The 19809-nt window shown below is 41.2% G+C and overlaps 1 protein-coding gene across 1 annotated transcript in view; it reads right to left on the bottom strand.

Annotated features, from left to right (window-relative positions):
- LOC144050785 (protein kinase C-binding protein NELL1-like) overlaps positions 1-19809 on the bottom strand; it is a 162999-nt gene that overhangs the window by 88144 nt on the left and 55046 nt on the right. Inside the window, exons 6-10 of the mRNA XM_077564368.1 lie at positions 16506-16578; positions 16065-16147; positions 9095-9229; positions 4701-4803; positions 2431-2504 (exon numbers count right to left, since the gene is read on the bottom strand). Coding sequence (XP_077420494.1) covers positions 2431-2504; positions 4701-4803; positions 9095-9229; positions 16065-16147; positions 16506-16578 — 468 coding nt within the window. The remainder of the gene's footprint in view (positions 1-2430; positions 2505-4700; positions 4804-9094; positions 9230-16064; positions 16148-16505; positions 16579-19809) is intronic.

Genomic DNA, 19809 nt, shown 5'->3' with positions numbered 1-19809 from the left:
CAATGGCATCAGCAATCCTTTGCTTAAGGTCAGTAATGATAAACACGGTGTGTTTTTTTAAACACTGAATACAATAGAACAAATCTGAATAAAATATCTAATCGATTGCATTTTTAATAAATTTTTTAAATGGTAAAGAGACTTTATGGACACCCTGTATATATATATATATATAGTTGTTTTTATTTCCTTTTATATAAATTTTCTTGTTTCAAATTTTTTAAATGACATCTTTCATACCCGTTTTTATTTTCACTTTACTTATTTATTCATTCATTTATTTACTTAAAATTTTGGTCTTCCATAGTAATTGATTCAGTTCAAAAAAGTGTAGGTAACAGGGATGTGATTTGACCAAAGTGAAATTATCTGAAAATTTAGCCGGGGGTCTGGGGGCCGCTGGCACCCAGCTAGGTCCAGGCCCAAGCCCCCCGGAGCTCATGGGTTTTCCGTGTTTTTAAGTACTTTCAATGCACTCACATGACAAAGAATTAGACAAAACAACAGCATAAATTTTCAACGTATATTGAACTATCCCATATAAAATGGCAGTTTTAGTCAACTCAAAATCAGTCACATTCAAAAACATTGGACTGCCTTTGCTTTTAAAAACTATCACTGAGAATATCATCATATCTAACTAATGTGATTACTAAGTTAACACATAAATAATGTTGAATGAAGAGTTCAAATTTCATGAACAAATAATTGTATCATGACCAAATGTAAAGTAACTCATATTAGAGCATACCACACATGTCTTTGTTATAGCAGAAGATGTTATCTGTCGGAGTCATGTGCATACACAATGAACTACAGTACTAAAAAAAAAAAAAAAAAAAATCGGATTTTTTTTTTTTGGGGGGGGGGGGAGGGAGATAAAAAAAGCGGAATTCCGCGAATTAGCGGAAAAATCACATCCCTGAGGTAATGTACAAAAATGTAGGAATGCAGCTATTCAAGTATCATATCTTGCAAAGGTGTTGCACTGTGCCGACATTCAAGTATGTGAAGGGTTGCAAAAAAAATAAAAAATACTGCACAGCTCTCAAAAGTGCCCTCGATAAGATGCTGTTGGCCCGCGTTTTGTAGTATTGTTGCCCTCGCTGTTACACTCCTGTAGCCTCCACCTGACGGGAGAATTGTGAAAAGTCCATTTTGTGGATGTGGCCTGTTCCTGATAAGGTTCCGTGTCCTCTTTGTGCCGCAGCTGTCATAACTGCGACGTAGTGGTGTAAAGGCAACTCCACAGATACGCTTTAATGGCACACTGGGGGAGGCCGTCTGTCCAGTATGTTGCAGTTCCGAGTTGATCAGGATGCTCTGATCGGAAATTACTGATCAGTTGGGTGAGAACTGTTTGTATGACCGTGCTGAAGATAGCGGAGTGGTTTTGACGATAAGCCAAGTGGAGCGGGTCCGGTGTGTCAGGAACTGCCTTGCTTATATGTGTCAGGACTACTTTCTCAAAACACTTCATCACAACTGACGGGAGCGCAACGGGCAGATTTTCAGTCATTCAGTCCGGTTATTGGGCTTTTCTTGGGGGGGTTGGATTTGAAAACAGGTGGGCACGGGGAGAAGAACGAGGGTTACAGATGGAAGACGGTATCCTGCTCACTCACAAAGAGGACAAAACCACCGTGTCCCGAACAAACCATTGTATCGCTCAAGGTCCAACGTCTCGGCCGTAATCCCAAAGATGCTTCTCTGATTCACAACTTCTTTCGCTGTCATATTCTTCTACACCCCAGATAGTAATCAGAAAGTCCCTGTTGCGGGTCTCATTGGTTTGCTGGACAAAAGAAAATCCACACAGGATTGACCAAGGCCACTATTGTCCTGTGTAATAAGAATGAGTTCAGTAAGAGGCAAATTCTCTCTTGCGCCGATGTCAGTTTTTTTGGGCTGCTCAGATTCTCCCAAAGACTTCGTCATCGTTGTCGTTTGTTTACGGCAAGATAGTTGCTGTGCAACGCCAAACGACGACTGGCACACTCAAATGACATCCTTGGCCTCTTCAAGGTTAAATCGTGGATGTGGTGCCTTGTAAGCAAGTGTGCACCCACGATGGCAGTTTTGTCCTGGAAAAATGTGTCTTTCCAGATAAAAATGGCCTCCCGGTGAATAAACCTCACCTCTGACCTAACATGAAGAATGTCTTCAATTATAATCCACGCAGTGATAAAGCAGCGGTTCAAATGAGGTCTTTTGTATTTCTGCATTAATTCGTTTTTTTTTTTTAATTACCTGGCTTTCTGATCGTTGGGAAAACAAAGAGAAGCTGATTGAGTCCACCGCAAGTCAGATGGAGAACTAACTAATAAAGACGTCCCGGCTTTATGAATATTCTAACAAAGAGTCCGAGGCAGGCAGTCAACCCAAATGCAGCCTGTTGAGCGTATATGGCAAGTTAAAAATAGAAGTTACCTTGCATTCCCTGCAGCTCCTGGATAAAAAGCGTTGACCCTCGGAAAAGACCTGCCCCGTGTAACTGCATTTTGCTGTGGGGGGGGGAAAAAAAAACACTATCAAGGCAGGCATCATATGATATCTCCGTACTTTAACTCTTTGACTGCCAAAAACGTTAAATAACGTTTCGTAAAATCCTATGGAGGAGTGCCAAAGACGTTAAAAGACGTTTTTTTTTCAAAACAGGTGAAACTAACCATTTTCTATTGTTGATTACTCAAAAACGGAAGAAGGTAGAAACAAACTTTTTTTTTCTGATGGAAGATGAGAGTCCAATCTTGTTTTGGCAGTATGTGTGTTTCCATAGTCCAAACACATAATTTTCTATGGACCTTGAAAGATCAGTCAAAATGCTTAAAATCGGCTGGCACCCACAGCATCCCTTTTCTGAAAACGTCTGGCAGTCAAAAGTTAAATAACAATGAACAACATACGATTGCACATAAACATGGTTTCAAGGCAAGCACAGCCAGTTAACTCTAAAATGAGTTGAACCCAAGCAGGGGGCGGGGGGGTGAAAGTGCATTAAGAATACAACAGAAGAGCCGCTTCTACATATTCCTCTAGCAATGAAGCAGAAATAGAAAATGAAGCCTATCATGTGAAGTCCTGCTTTGCTCCTCCCTCGGGTGCGAGGCCACGGAGCTCACACTCACAACTCTGGAACAGAATCCCTTGTTTGCCTGCGCTAGAGTTCTGATGTTCATACGGGAGGAAAAGGGAAGGGGGGAGTGAGCGCGTCGAGCGACAGAGAAAGGAAGCTGGAATTATTCAAAGGCAGACGACGACGCATGAGGGATTGCCGGCTTTGCACAACAGCGAGACGCAACGCTGTCCGTGAATTTTTGAGCATTTACCAAACACATCTTCTTTATAATTGAATTACAGTTGGCCAGTTCCCACCAACCAAGATGCTTGTGCCCCCCGCTCTAAAAAAAATCACTTTAATTTGAATTTTAATGAGCTTTTTTTAGAAATAGTGAGGTTGTCACCACTAAGACATTAAAAATATAAAGAAACAATGTTGTGATTTGGTTTGACTGATGGACTTTTTTTTTTTTTTTTTTAAGTGAATCTGTGAGTATTTTTTGTGTAATGATAGGACATATCTGTAAAATATGTAAATATTTGGACGCTGGTTAGACTTGCACACGTACAGTACGGCAAGTGAGGAGGGACAAATTACACATCCAAACCTATTTTATATGAGTGTGTTGGACAAGGATGGTATCTTGGCCATGTTGACAGTTCGTTAAACAAAGTTATTATAGTTAACGAAAAGTTAAAAAAAAAATAATAATAATAAAAACTACAACTAGAATTGAAATTTCCGTTAAAGGTGAATGTCGCAATATTATTATAACAGGAGAGGCCATATCACGCCGATCTTGAAGTCACCGCATTGGCTCCCTGTTGCTTTTAGAATACGTTTTAAAACCCTGGTCTTGATTTTTAGAGCTCTGCGTGGACAGGCTCCGTGTTACATTACTGGCCTAATCCAGCCATACACATCTGCACGGAGCCCGAGGTCTGCAAAGCAGAACCTGCTCATGGACCCTCTGACGCGTTCCAAAACGCCAGAGGACAGATCTTTTAAAGCAGTCGCTCCACGTCTCTGGAATGAACTCCCTCTCCTTCTGCGTTCCCTGGATTGTGTAGACTTTAAAAAAAAAAAAAAAAAAAAAACATTTGAAAACTTTCTTTTCTAATCAGGCTTTCTAGAACTAATATTTTTTTATTTGCATTTTACTAAATTGTTTTGTATTTTATTCTGTTGGAGGGGAGGGTTGCCTCACTGCTCTTATATTTATGCTGTATATACATATATTTTACACGTTTGTATATATATATAGTATGTTTTTGTTTTATGGCATGGTATATTATATTGCTTTGTCGAAGCTGTCCTCTTTTTGTGAGGCGCTTTGTGACTTCTGTCCGTGAAAAGCGCTAAAGAAATAAAGCTTACTTACTTACTAGTTGGTATTCGGCATGCAGCTCAGTAGCATCAACTTATATTTAGATGGATGTGGAGGCTCATGCGAACATATGGCATCTAAGTGCCCCAGTGTAACGCGACCGTGTGGAAATGGCAGTAAGGCGGAACCAAATATCTGCACCACAGGATCACACATTCATCAAAATCTTCAGCGTGGTGGGCCGAGATTGGCCCCACCAATCTCGCTACGCCACTTATTAAGCGTGAGCTTATATTTGTGATCTGTACTCACGTCTGCATTTCTTGCAGCAAGTCCCATCCACATGTACCGGCAATGAGTCCTCAGAGCAATTGGCAGGAGGACAGAAAATCCTGCGGCACTCTACTACACCGTTCTGCAAGGGAAACAAAAATAAATGTACAAATCATGGTGGCAAAATGAGTAAAACTTGTTTGTTTTCTTGGGACATGCTACCCACCTTTAACCCATTTAGGCCGGGAGCGCGTGACCGCGCTTCTACCGTTAAAACCAAAAGAGAGCGGATATGACATTTTGTTGTGTTTTGACCAATTCTTGGTCTCTTAGCCGATGAAATGCATCAGAATATGCACGATAGGCACACACTCGCACGCACATACACAGACTCACCCACATACAAAAAAAAAAAAAAAAAAGGAGAGCAATGATGATGACATGTCAAATCGGTAAAATTACCGAATGAACAATACTGAGCTCTCCAGAAAAAAAAAAAAAAAAAGAATATGCACGATAGGGTGACGTGGGTCTCATAGCATATCCTGGAATTTTATTCGAGTGTTCATGGTTGAGGTAGATTTGCGGGAGTTATTAAACAAATGACGTGATTCACGACGGCGCGGGAGGAATTCGAATCAGTGTAACGAGTGGACAGTGACATACTGTTAAGAAATATGTTTGTAGACAATGAGGATGTTGAAAATGTTGATGGATTTGTAACGGAACGGAATAATTACCCCGATCCCCCGAGATTATTACAACTGCGCTCCAGTGTTGAAGGTAAATATATTTGGAGCTATACACCCGCAGATGTACGGAAGCGTATTGCATTCACTTGAAAAAAAAAAAAACAACTCCTGTTTTTCGGACTAATTTTTGGGGGGAGCTTTGTAGAGTATTGTGGGTATTTAGAGAGTTTTTTTTTTTTTCATTTTCTGTTTTTCTGAATATTTTTTTCTGTTTTACTGAATTTTTTTTTCTGTCCAAAAAATATTCAAAAAAATAGGCTGAAAAAAAGTATTCAGACAAACAGGAGGAAAAATTATTCCCAAAAAACAGGGGGGGGGGGAAATTATTCCCAAAAAACAGGAAAAAAAATTATTCCGAGAAACAGAGCTGGTGTTCTGTTTTTTGGAGTAATTTTTTATTTTTTTTTTACCTCTGAACTCCAAGTGACTCGCTAATAGCGGAAGCAGACACTTTCCCGCATATCTCCATATGCAAAAAGATGGTCATGTTTACTTACTGGCTCTCAATAAAGGAATGAATGTGTATACTGTATTGTGGTTTGTTCTCTAATCTCTGAGGGAAAACCCTTCAAAAAAATACTCAGAAAAACTGAAAAAAATTATTCAGAAAAACAGAAGAAAATATATATTTTTTTAAAACACAAAAAAATTACTCAAAAAAATAGAGAAAAAATATTCAATAAAACAGAAAAAAAATACTAAAAAAAACAAAGCTCCCCCAAAAGTTTGTCAGGAAAAACAGGACTTTTTTTTTTGAATGCAATACTTCCGTACAGATGCGACATTTGTTTGTTGATTTAAAAAAAAAATATATATATATATATATATATATATATATACATATATATATATATTGAAGGTTTATAATAATAAGAGGTCTAAGCTCTAAATGTTTTTGGAATTATATTTATATCTGCTTCAGGAGCTGAGATATCAATTATTTTTAATATTGTTGAACTTCCAGGAAAACTCAAAAGTCACCCATAGGTTTTAGAGGCATGTTTTGTCAGGCTCTTTAGGCCTTAATGCAGAGGTGGGCATCGAGGGCCGGAGTCCTGCAGGTTTTGCATGTTGCCCTTTTCCAACACAGCTGATATATGATCAGCTCATCAGCAAGCTCTGCATAAGCCTGATAACAATCCTGTTGATTGGAATCAGCTTGTGTTGGAAGTGAGAAACCTCCAAAACCTGCAGGACTTCGGCCCTCGAGGACCGAGATTGCCCACGTCTGCCTTAATGGGTTAACTGGCAGCAACGTTGCTACAGCACATACTAATTTTGTGCCACCCTTTGTATCCCGTCTGATGCCCAATTTCCAATCATTAAAGGTTATCATTACTGCGACAAAGGATAAAGGAACCTGTTAAGTTTCTCAACATGGGGGAATGCACAATTTATTTCATTAGGGCTTGGAGTGTAACAAGTTCTAGTCTAATGACAAGTACAGGAAAAAATTATCCTTTCAAAAAACACAGTTAATCATACTTTTCCATTTTTGCACTCCAGGGGTAGGGTTATAAATTCATGAAAATGTCTGGTTTTCATTGCACGACCAATGAGAGGTGGAGTGTATCGTGTTGTTACCGCGACTTGTAGACCGCGGACTGCTCCCAAGTCTATAGTCCTAGATACACAAATCAGACGTCGGGAGTCGGACAGCGTTTGGCCGACGGCATGCGCCGTCTGAGCAGTGTATAAATTACTGTCGGATCGAGTTGGAATACGTTGGGAGAGCGTCTCCAGCAAATTGTACATGTTGAATCGGCGTCGGGCATCGGGGCATTTGATCACCGTGATTGGCTGTTAGCTACCGAATCAGAGCACGGGGCAAGAAGAGGCTCATTTTGCGCATCGTCACCCTGCTGTACCCTCCGCATTTGAAGGTACAATGTCTGTCTGGACAGAAGATCGGGAAGATGACTTTGTCTCTTTGGTTCAAGAGGGATCGGCATTGTATGATATTGCCGTTAACTCTTTGACTGCCAGACGTTTTCAGAAAAGGGATGCCGTGGGTGCCAGCCAATTTTAAGCATTTTGACTGATCTTTCAAGGTCCATAGAAAATGATGTGTTTGGACTATGGAAACACACATACTGCCAAAACAAGATTGGACTCTCATCTTCCATCAGAAAAAAAAAAGTTTGTTTCTACCTTATTCCGTTTTTGAGTAATCAACAATAGAAAATGGTTAGTTTCACCTGTTTTGAAAAAAACGTCTTTTAACGTCTTTGGCACTCCTCCATAGGATTTTACGAAACGTTATTTAACGTTTTTGGCAGTCAAAGAGTTAAAGGGTATGCCGACAACGGTATGAAAGCCAAACTATGGCATGACATGGGGACCCGACTGGATATAGCAGGTAGGATTTACTTTTATATTTGAGAAGTATAGCAACTGTTTGTAATTGGTAAAAGTAACCGGTATGCATGTTTACATTTTTATATCCCGCCCCCGCAGAGGTTTCCGGTTATCTTGAGGCATAATGACTACCGCCGCCAATGGTATGGAGGGGAATTACTTCTCGCGCATGCGCTGAAGGTACGGAATAGTCGGGGTCGGTGTGGTGTGTATTTACGTGCCGACGTCTGGGCTGATAACAGAGGGGGTAGGCGTCGGTCACATTTGGCCGACATCGGACTGGTGTATCTAGGCCTTATCACGAGGGGTCTGGTGGGGGGAAAATGCGGGTTTTGTGCGTGTGTCGTGTTATTCTTGTTATATATTTTTTGAAAATATTTTCTTTTTCTAAAAGAAAACAAGTAGGTTAGCTTTAACATCTCTCTATTCCTGGGTGTTCTAATAAGGTTCTTAGCTGGGTTGGCGGCCCAGAATTTTAGCTCACTGGTAGCGCTTTACGCTGCCCAAATCTGAGACGTGCTCGCGGCGGGGATGCAATCCCTGCTTCTACCCCATGAAAAAAAAAACACACACACACAAAACGGTAGATCATGGGAGTAAAAAAGGTTTGGTTTATCACAGAGTGTCTTTATTTATTCATTTGTCAAGTAAGACTTCAAAAGTTATGTTTTTTTTGTTTTATTTTCTACCCATACAAAATAAAATAGTTATTATGTATGATTAAATATCAATGAGTACAATTTCTAGTGTGCAGAGCTTTAATCGGATTGAATTAGCACCCCCTAATGAATTGTCTATTCTGGTATAAATATACAATCTGTGAACGAATTCATAGTTGAGTGCTGGAGGATACATAATGACACCAAGTGGTCCGCTGATACGGAGGCCCTGGAGGACTGACATGAGTTTTGAAGCTCATCTCTCCTTGCAGATGCTTCTTAATGTCATGAGTCATTGGAAATAGTTCCCCAGGATAGCACCGATATCACTTAATGGCACATAGAGAGGAGCACACCAACTAAACTCTCTCCAGTGCTTGCTGTGTTGTGATACAGTAAGTCCAATTCCCAAGGGCTGTAGATGGCCTGATTCAACACATTTCAAAGTCTGGCGAGCATGCGTGCGAGCAGCTAATTAGGGGGTGATTATCAGGCTCGGAGGCAGCAATGGCATCCGGTCTGGTAGAGAGGAAATACTAAAGGAAAGTACCTTTAGCAATACATTTTGAAATGACTTCCAGCAAGGTTTACAACACCTAACGCAGTGTTGTGTTAAATAGGAATCAAGGGTTTGATCATTAATTAGGACAAGAGTAGCACTCACCTTACATGCACAGTTCCTGCAATTTTCCGGCTCCACCCACAGCTCCTTATCCCTGTAGACGAGGCCGTTGGCACTGCAGGTCTTCTCGCAGTGACATCCCTCAAGCTGGGTCAGCCTGGACTCGGCATAATTTAACTGAGGATGACCATAAAATCACCAGTCACAAAACCTAATCAAAAGTCAGACAGTGCGAGCGGGTTGACATCACAACCCCCCCACACCCCCTCCATCGCCCTGTGGAATGCCCATTTTTGTTCAGAGCGCTGCTCCACCGGGAGCCGGTCATTAGAGGAAAAATAATAAGTGTTCTTCATTCAGCTCATGCTGCACACTGTAGGCTATAAGCTACAGTAAAAAAATTGACAGACAGTAACGGACCCTGCATTTACTCCTACGCCCTTCTTTCCAGCTTGTTTCATTCTCAATTCTCTTGATGTTTGCCCTTCAACTGTGATGCCTCGTTGACATCTGGCAAAGAGCAGTTTGTACGTCTCACCGTGATACAAATGACTCCTGACTTGAAAGAAAGGAAAATGAAAGAAGACCAGGTCGGATTCATTCATATTGTTGAATTTTATTCAATTTTGGTCTGACCAAGATTAATTGTTAGTTTAATTTGTGTTGGTGTTGTTTTCTACAGAGCCTTCACAGTTTTCAGAGGCACCAACACTTTTTTTTTCCCTTTAACATATTGACTTCTTTAGGATTTCTTGTAGGAAATCGACTTGCTTTCATTACTTCTTTTTCTTCAGTTGTTAATTATATGTTGTTAGGAGACTGAATTTGATACATCACCCTACAGAAGTCAATATTTTAAATGACATGGATGGAAGAAAAACGTGACTTATACAATCAAGAATAAATTGGCTTCTAACAGGAAATCCTGTCTGTCTTAATCCAACTTTTAAAATACCAAAAACGGTCAAATTAAGGTGTTAAAATGCAACGGTCTGGTTTCAATGGGTTTATTACAAAAGTTTGTTATCAAAAACCAGCTACCGGACCATAAACTGACTAACATCTACAACTATTTAAAAAAAAAAAAATTGTTTTTATCTTTGAATGAATGGATCTGAGCAACTGAGCAACAAAATTGACTTAACAGGCTCAACCCGTCCAAGAAACATCAAAAAAAAAAGTCCAACATAGGGAGAGAAGAAAGAAAGGGCCTGTCGGTAAACGCTTATCAGCGCACGAGATCTTAGATAAGAAGGGAAGACGCGAGGAAGGGGGAGGAAAAAAAAAAACAAGGCTCAAGCCATGCTCTCAAAGGGGAGCAGCGTGTAAGCCTGGGGGAGAAAAAAACAACAACTTGCACACACTCTATAGTAAACAGCACATACATTTATTTATTAAATCAATGCGTTGGATATAATTTGACTTTGACACGATTAACATGTACATCATGTACCAAATGTATATACTATTTAAATTTACGTACACATCTAACTATCTATTTTTCATTGAATTTAATTTACATTTTATAACCTTGAAAGGGAAATTTTGCATTTTGATGCACACTACCAAACTACACACATGGAAGAAGAGATGCCAGAGTGATGGGATGTGCAGACGATGACTGTACCTAAAGCCTGGCGGGTTGCTTGCTCAAGGGCAAGACAAGAATCTGTCCAACATCCCGTTGAAGCTTATTTCAACTGTAATTCTCTGGTTCCAGATGAGAGTTTTCAGTATGAAAGCGAAAGTCTGTACTGACCCTTGAAACACAACTACCCAGTTGTGAAGTCACCACGGTATCAAACAACCCACGTTTCAATACCAAAAATGTACAATAATAATCTATGAACATTCCATCTTCAATTTGTGTGCTTGTGTGTGCACAACACTCCAGTTCCATGCCCTTGTATTGGCATTGATGCCCATTTACTCATGCTAATTAGGACCAGCTGGCCCAAGCCTAATATTTATGAGAAAATTCAATTATGAACACAAATGTGAACAGTTGAATAGGTTGAGATTTATTAACCAGCATAAATAGGAACACGTTGCTGGACCAATGTCATTATTCGGATGATTTCAAAGCAAAGTCCAGAAAGACATCGTAGGATGACTTTGGTGTGGAAGACTTCGAATGGCTCACATAGACGCATAACTTAGATGCCATGAACACGTTCAGGGTTTGGACTGGTGTCGTTGAATAAGAAAAACGTGGACTGAACTCTGAAGGTCAACAAAGAAATTATGGGCTGGCTGGGCTGAGCACTCATTCAACCCCAGTCTCTCGAGTGAGAACCACTATTGCCACAGTGGCAAGAAAGTGGAGGGGGAGGGAGAGAGAGAAAGAGGGATCAGGTGGGTGAGAGAGAGACAGGGAGCGAGGGGGAGAGGGAGAGAGAGAGAAAGAGAGGGAGGGAGAAAGAGAGACAGGGAGAGAGGGAGAGAGAGAGAAATAGAGAGAGGGAGCAAGGGAGAGAGAAAGAGAGGGAGAGAGACAGGGAGCGTGGGGAAGAGGGAGAGAGAGAGAAAGGGAGATGGAGTGAGGGGAGAGAGAAAGGGAGATGGAGTGAGGGGAGAGAGAGAGAGATAGAAAGGGAGATAGGGAGCAAGGGAGAGAGAGATTGGGAGAAAGAGACAGGGAGCAAGGGGGAGAGAAAGAAAGGGAGACAGGAAGTGAGGGGGGGAGAGAGAGAGAGAGAGAAAGGGAGAGAGAGAGAAATAGAGAGAGGGAGCAAGGGAGAGAGAAGGGGAGAAAGAGAGGGAGAGAGACAGGGAGCGTGGGGAAGAGGGAGAGAGAGAAAGGGAGATGGAGTGAGGGGAGAGAGATAGAGATAGAAAGGGAGATAGGGAGAAAGGGAGAGAGAAATTGGGAGAAAGACAGACAGGGAGCAAGGGGGAAAGAAAGAAAGGGAGACAGGAAGTGAGGGGGGAGAGAGAGAGAGAGAAAGGGAGAGGGGGATCAAGTGGGGGGAAGAGAGAGAGAGAGGAAGAGAGAGAAAGAAAGTAATATAGTGAGGGAAAGAGAGAGAGAAAGGGAGAAAGAGAGTAGGAGAGAGAGACCATAGAAAGAGAGAGAAAGAGAAAGAGAGACAGGGAGAGAGGGATCAGGTAGGGGAGAGAGAGAGAGGGAGGGAGAAAGAGAGACAGGGAGAGAGGGAGAGAGAGAGAAATGGAGAGAGGGAGCAAGGGAGAGAGAAAGAGAGGGAGAGAGACAGGGAGCGAGGGGAAGAGGGAGAGCGAGAGACAGGGAGATGGAGTGAGGGGAGAGAGAGAGATAGAAAGGGAGATAGGGAGCAAGGGAGAGAGAGATTGGGAGAAAAACAGACAGGGAGCAAGGGGGAGAGAAAGAAAGGGAGACAGGAAGTGAGGGGGAGAGAGAGAGAAAGGGAGAGGGGGATCAAGTGGGGGGAAGAGAGAGAAAGAAAGTAAGATAGTGAGGGAAAGAGAGAGAGAAAGAGAGAGAGAGAAAGGGAGAAAGAGAGGAGGAGAGAGAGACCATAGAAAGAGAGAGAAAGAGAAATTCCAGATGCTACTAAGCATTCCCATTGGCTACTGGAGGGCGACGTGAGCTGTGCGCTTTAAAAAGCAGCCCTGCCGAAACCCTAAACAAAAGACACAAATTTGAAAGGCAAAGCATCAGCCTCGAGGCACCGCGGAGGAATCGCTTTCCAGGATATCGTGAGCAGCACCAACGGGAAGTGGTATCACACAAGTCAGACGCTAATAGACGTGTGTCTCCAGTGGTTGATACATGAGGCGAAGAGACTCTGGCATAATAATAAAATGATAAGACAAGATCTATCTCTTCAATCTCGGCCGTGCCCATTATTCTGTGCACCAGATTTTTAATAATCCATTGCACATATATGCTACATGCAAATGTCAAGGGAATCAATGTGCAATGGTTAGAGTCACCTCATCTCTTTCTCACACAGCACATTCAAGCAAGAAAAGATTCACCCCTTGGTGAACTCTTCTCGTCCCACCACGGAGACATTTGGAGAGTGGAGATGACCGGATCCTACCTTGCTGTGACTTGTATGAACAAATCAGGTATGAAAGTGTTGTGCGCGTGAACGTGAAAGGAGAATGTGTCGACACAGCGGGATGGCGATGTTCATGGGAAATGAGTTCTAACATTAGATTCGTTTGTTGTAATGTTTGGGATTGTTTCTGCGACACCAAATTTATTAGCATTTAAAATCCAAGATGGTTCACGATAATAGTACAAACGATAACAACCCCAGCTCTACTGTAGAGTGATTAATAATCCCGTAAATGTATTCTGGAACGGTGCAGAAATGTTCATCAATTCTTATTTCAATTTGAATCAATAAATAAACACACACAACGATTAGTTTAAAAAATCATATAAAATGCTTAGAAATTGTATCATAAATCTCAAAACCCGTTCTTGGGTTCTTAGACCATCATTTTATATTCTAGAAGCCAAAATAGAGACAAGAACTAAAAGCAAATAAGTCCAATAGAAAAACCATTCAAGTGTGCAATAATGACTCTGTGGATATCCTTAGAGGGTGAGAAACGAACATTTTACTCAATGACTCTATCTGCTTATACAGACGCTCCCCTACTTACGAACATTCGAGTTACGAACAACGGTACATACGAACATGTCTGCGCGCATGCCAAAAAATGTTCGGAAAGAGATGCTGTAAGTTAGATTTTGTACTGCGCACCTTTTTCCCGAGTACTGTAGTAATTCTTTCCGCCGCTAATACCGACGCTTGGCGCTGTGAGAGCTCACCCAGCATTGGAGGCTCAGTAACGTGTCGAGGAGGAGGAAGAAGAAGAAACGCCTGTCGCTCATAGATAAAGCCATCGCACTCTTCGGGCAGCAAGACCCAAATATTGAACGTTGCACAAAGGTTGCAAATCAATTGAATGATGCCATACAGTGCTACCGCATCATTTATGATGAAAAAAAGAAGAAAACTGTGCAATCGTCGTTAGATCGCTTCTTTCGGCCAGTTTCTAGTAAATCCTCCAAGGAAGATGCTCATCAACCCTCAACTTCTTCTCCTCGACCCTTAACTTCTTCCTACATTGAAGTTACGGAGGAGGAAGTAACTTTTGAAGCCCATTCCAGCGACGACGAAGAACCTCTCATGATATAAAATCCTCCTCTTCCTCCTCCTCCTCCATCAAATCCTTAAGCATCGAGTACATCTTCCAAAAGTAAGTTAAACTTCATTTTATTTATCTTTTTACGTACATGTACATACTGTGTGTGTCTCTCGCTCTCTCTCTCTCTAACATACGTAGTACAGTACTGTACGTATTCTCTTTAAACATAAATTATAATACAAAATATAGCACTGAAGCAACTTACGAACAAATTCACCTTACGAACGATCGCTCGGAACGTAACTCGTTCGTAAGTTGGGGAGCGTCTGTATGTGTCATTTTGTGCTGGAAGAAAACAGACCCCCAAAAAACAGCGCTAGAACCTTTTTTTTTTTTTACCTTTAAAATATAGACATTTTTTGATAGAGCTAAAAATTTAGCTGAAACTCAAGACCTGAAACTCTGCTACAAGAACAAGATGGACAAACGGTTCGCCAGAAAAAATGGGAGGAAGACGTGGCAAAAGACTCAACATCATCCAAACAGGTTGAAAGGCTACGTACACAGTCACGCTAGCCCACGTTGTGATTCAACTGTTTCAATCTTTCCTGGCCTTCAGGTTTGTCCCTATACAAGAAGGCAATTTCCCTGTCACCAAAAACTCCTCATTTCAAAGCCAAGAATTCCTCCAGATCCAGAGAAATTCCCTCCATTCTCTGCAAACGTGTGGAGAGAGTGACTGTCGGGGAGCTGAGCACCATGGTGGGTAACAGCTTGGACCCCCTACAATTTGCTTAGGAGGAGGATCGAGGAGGGGAGGACACTTGCCTTACCCCGCGGAACACACTAACAAGACGCTAATGTGTTAAGATATCATCAAAAGACTTTTTCATTTCACTTATTACAGTAACCACAAGCACATTTCTGCACAGGCTCCAAGAACTACGCCACAGCACTGTTTTTATGGATTTGAAATGTCTCCATGTGCTGTTAACTGGCTTTAAATCAAACATTTGTACTCAAATGAAAGGACATGCGAGGAACAATGGAGCGACGCTGCAAAACTCCGCAGATGACATTGCCCTGGTGGCCTCTCTGACTGATGAACATTCCCCGCCTACATGCAAGTTATACGTGGAAACGATGGCCCTTTAGTTTCAGGAGAGCTCAGTGGAACTGAATGTTAATAAAACCAACGAGCGAAGCCGGACCCGTGACATACCACATCCTCTCTCCCGAACCGCCTCTGCTAGCTGGACAGATGGTGGAACAAGGTCCGTATTTTTTTAGCGACCTGGCTATGGAGCTCGACTATCTCCCGTCTTTCACGCAACAGGCTCACGTAAGGGTACATGTTTCTTCTATAAATGCTAAGGTGTTTTAACATCAGACAGGTGCAACGTGTACACCAGTCGCTCACTGAGCCTGTTTTCCCGTTCAACATCACATCCTTAAAGTAAAAAAAATACAAATAAAATCTTGCCAGAATCCTCAAACAAGCGGCATTAATCGCTGGCACCTCTCAAACTCCTCTCTCTGACCTGTACGTTCCCGCAGAACAAAGGAAAGCAGCCTGCATCGCCAAGGTCTTGTCACATCACTCTTTTAAGGTTCTCCCTTCAGGCAGCCGTTGCCGTGTGCATCTTGGCAAAAAGAAAACTCACGGAAAACTCTTTCTTTCCTACAGCAGTCTGCCTTTTAAATAAAATGTAACAATCACAAGTGTGTTTACCCTTTTTGGGTTTGTGTGGTCTCCAAGACAATTTAAGACTCAATGAAATTAAAAGTTTTTGAATTGAATTACATTTTTGTTTTGCTGTGTAGACTGTAATGACACTAAAGTGAGAATTTCGTACATTTTATGTACAGCCTGTTGAGATTTATCGGATGTCTCCTTTTGTGGGAGGCAATTGATTGTTCTTACCTTTAGGGTCATCTTGGCGAGCAGGTCCTGAAGGTCCATAATGCCTTGCACGAGGCTCAAGAAATCACTACAGGTCGGACAGGCTGAAAGAAAGTGTGTGAACACATCCAAAAAGATAAAGTGTTCAACGGATGGCGGGCAATTTAGGCACAGATCAATAGTAAACAAAACACAAGTCTCAGTCACATTGTTTTGGGCTTGTGGTAGGTATCGGTTTAAAAGTCAATGTATGATTAAGTGCCTCATTATATTGATCAGGCTTTGGATCTTTATAAATAGAACAAAGGTTTTGAGAGTATCTTGGTAAAATTAACATCACGAATGACACCCTTTTCTGTTATACATTTTAATGGCGACCGCCATCATATCACAGTTGAACTTCATAAAGGCAAAAAAAAGTAAGTGAAAGGCACACACGTAATGGTTGATGGTGTTACTTACTGCGGTTAAGGTTTGGACACTGTGTGATGTAGCCATTGGGTGCGAAAACAAACTTCACATCCTGGATAATGCCCTGGCAAGACGAAAGAGAGAGATCCACTGATCAGATTTTTTTTCCCCCCCTACTTTTGATCCGTCAGGGTCTTTTTCCTTGATGTTTATCAGTAGGTGTCTGGACACATTCAAGGTTGAGTTTCATGTTTAGATGAAATAGTTTGCCGTATCCATCTAGAAATGAGACGTGACCCTCACCATTGGCTCAGCAGTAATTTGGAACTTTTTGCATGAAACGGGGCCACCACCGTAAAACAAACACATTTCAGCATGAAAAATGGCTCAACATGTCGATAAAGAAGACACAAAATGGCAAAAGAAATGGTATAAAATGAAACCATGCCGCAAATTGAGGAAAAAGTAAAGTACTATGCGGCGCTAAATCATCTACAACTGAAGATGCTGACCAGTCTGCCAATCATTGTGAATGACAAGTCACATCCAAGGCTGCTAAGTAGAGGCCTTTATAGTCACCACAGGGAACAAACTCTTTGCAAAAAGAGAAGAAAAAAAAAATCACCATCCCGAAGGAAAATCAATCTTGTAAAACCCCCTCATGCAGAGTCACACACTTTGTCCTAAAAATGGCTCGCTGGAAACATTCAAATGTGTCATTTCGAGTACATTTGCCACCAAGCTTCCCTTGGCTTGGGGTGTGCGTGAAATCCATTCACAGTGCATTCGATGCAAGCGACACTTTGCCTTCGTATCTTGGAAGGAGAGCCATGAGATGAACAGGATTGCAGCACAGATTGAGAACACATTCACATAGCAACACGCGCACACACACACACACACACACACGCGGGCTTGAGCACTGGCTGTTTCAGAAGTGTCAGAATAAAAATGAAGGTGTAGATCTCACATGTCTGCCCTGGTGGTGTAATGTTGAAGCCCTGACCATACATCGCTGTGCGCGATTAGTACATCATCTAAGTGAAGCCTTGAAATGTATTCTCTCTTGCATTTCCTCTCACAACAATGTACGATATACATGCAGGACGCTGTAAATAATATGCATTTCCATTTTGGGACAGAAATTGATTGACAAGAACGACAAGAATGCAACAAAGAAAAATAGTTACAAAAGACGAGGCTGGCAAGATACACAGTACAATTCGTAGAGTAAATTTTACTCTAAAAAAGATTATATTCTGTCCCAGTCTAAACAGAGTAAACTTTAGGAAGAGAGTAAAATATTATTCCAAAAAAAAAAAAAAAAAGCACAGGAATCAGCCACTCTACCACTTGAGCTATGCCACGCTTACTATTTGTAAACTTATTGCTGAAGTGTCCAAAAGTAGACCAAAAATGGGCTCGGAGGTACGAGAATTCCACCTGACACCCGCAATATACTGACAAACAGCAGCGGGTAGATTGGCTTTCTCACAACCTGAAGGTTCTGCAATCATTCTTCAACTTTTCTTTTTTATATATATTATGTCTACCAAGTGTAAAGTTTACTCTGTTTGGACTGGGACCGAACATAGTATTTTTTAGGGTGAAATTTACTCTATGAAATGTACTGTTTATATGTACTGTTTATATATATATATATATATATATATATATATATATATATATATATATATATACATATATATATATATATATATATATATACATATATATATATATATATATATATATGTATATATATATATATATGTATATATATATATGTATATATATATATATACAGACACTCCCCTACTTACGAACATTCGAGTTACGAACAACGGTACATACGAACATTTCTGCGCGTACAGTATGTCGAAAAATGTTCGGAAAGAGATGCTGTAAGTTAGATTTTGTATTGCGCGTAGTGCTTCTTTCCGCCGCTAATACCGACGCTTGGCGCTGCGAGAGCTCATTGGAGGCTGAGCAACGTGGCGAGGAGGAGGAGGAAGAAACGCCGGTCCCCATGAAGCAGGAAATAACTTTTGAAGCCGATTCCAGCGACGACGAAGAATCTCTCATGATATAAAATCCTCCTCTTCCTCCTCCTCCATCATCTCCTTAAGCATCGAGTACATCTTCCAAAAGTAAGTTAAACTTCATTTTATTTATCTTATTACGTGCATGTACATACTGTGTGTGTGTCTTTCGCTCTCTCTCTCTAACATACGTAGTACAGTACAGTACTGTACGTATTCTCTCCATTTTATTAAAAGTTTTTTTCAGTACAAACCAATGCAGGTTACTTGTACAAGCCTTAAACATACTTATATAAACCTTCAATATACTTATATAGGCTTTAAACATAAATTATAATACAAAATATAGCACTGAAGCAACTTACGAACAAATTCACCTTACGAACGATCGTCCGGAACGTAACTCGTTCGTAAGGTGGGGAGCGTCTGTATATATATATATATATATATATATATATGTGTGTGTGTGTGTGTGTGTGTGTGTGTGTGTGTGTGTGTGTGTGTGTGTATAATTAGTAAATTTACTGTTTTTTGTCAAGTATAATTACTGTACATTAGAACAAGTCAAAATTTTGGCTTGCAAAAGAAAATCTTAAAACTAAAAAAATTCGGAAACTCTGGTGCTATCTTATAATCCCTCATGATGTGATACATAATACAATTATCTAACCTGCTGATTTGTGAATATTTAATAGGTGAAAACCCATAGTAGTACATTGAACCTTTTGACACTAGAGCGAAAAGCTGAATGTAGTTCTCCACGAGTTGTGCAAGCCCGTGTCTATGGTCGACTCTTATCGTGGCATGACAGCCCTTTCCGACGCGCTGAGGAACAGGTTCGGGATTCAAGGTGTTACAAGCACACCTGTCAGCCAACATGCCAACCCCAACCTGTGTAAAGCTGCAGGGGAAATTTCCGCTTTTCCTCCGTCACTTCGCACAAACCACTTTCACTTTCCACGCCATCTGTCTCTTTGCTGACAATCACGTTCAAGCAATCCTTGTTAAACGTTGCGACACCCCCAAAGCACGAAACCAACCGTGGGTAGAAAACCGCATGATGAAGCTGAATCTTTCAAGACCAGAGCTTTCCTCAAGAAGAAGGATCCCCTTTAAGGCTTACGCTACAAAGAGGTGAATGAGGAGCAGGCGGAGGGAGGCGAGACGGCGGCCTTGTGTGCGTCAGTGGAAAAAGTCAGAGCAAAATAATTTACACTCCGGCACAGTTTGGAGGATAATCGATATGTAAGAGGGAGCGGAAAAAATGTCCATTGATTGGGTGGGCAGGGATGCGGGTTAAGCAGAAACAAAAT

The sequence above is a fragment of the Vanacampus margaritifer genome, chromosome 4 (genome assembly GCF_051991255.1).
Source record: "Vanacampus margaritifer isolate UIUO_Vmar chromosome 4, RoL_Vmar_1.0, whole genome shotgun sequence".
Lineage (NCBI taxonomy): Eukaryota > Metazoa > Chordata > Actinopteri > Syngnathiformes > Syngnathidae > Vanacampus > Vanacampus margaritifer.
This window is presented reverse-complemented; position numbering and strand designations above follow the sequence as displayed.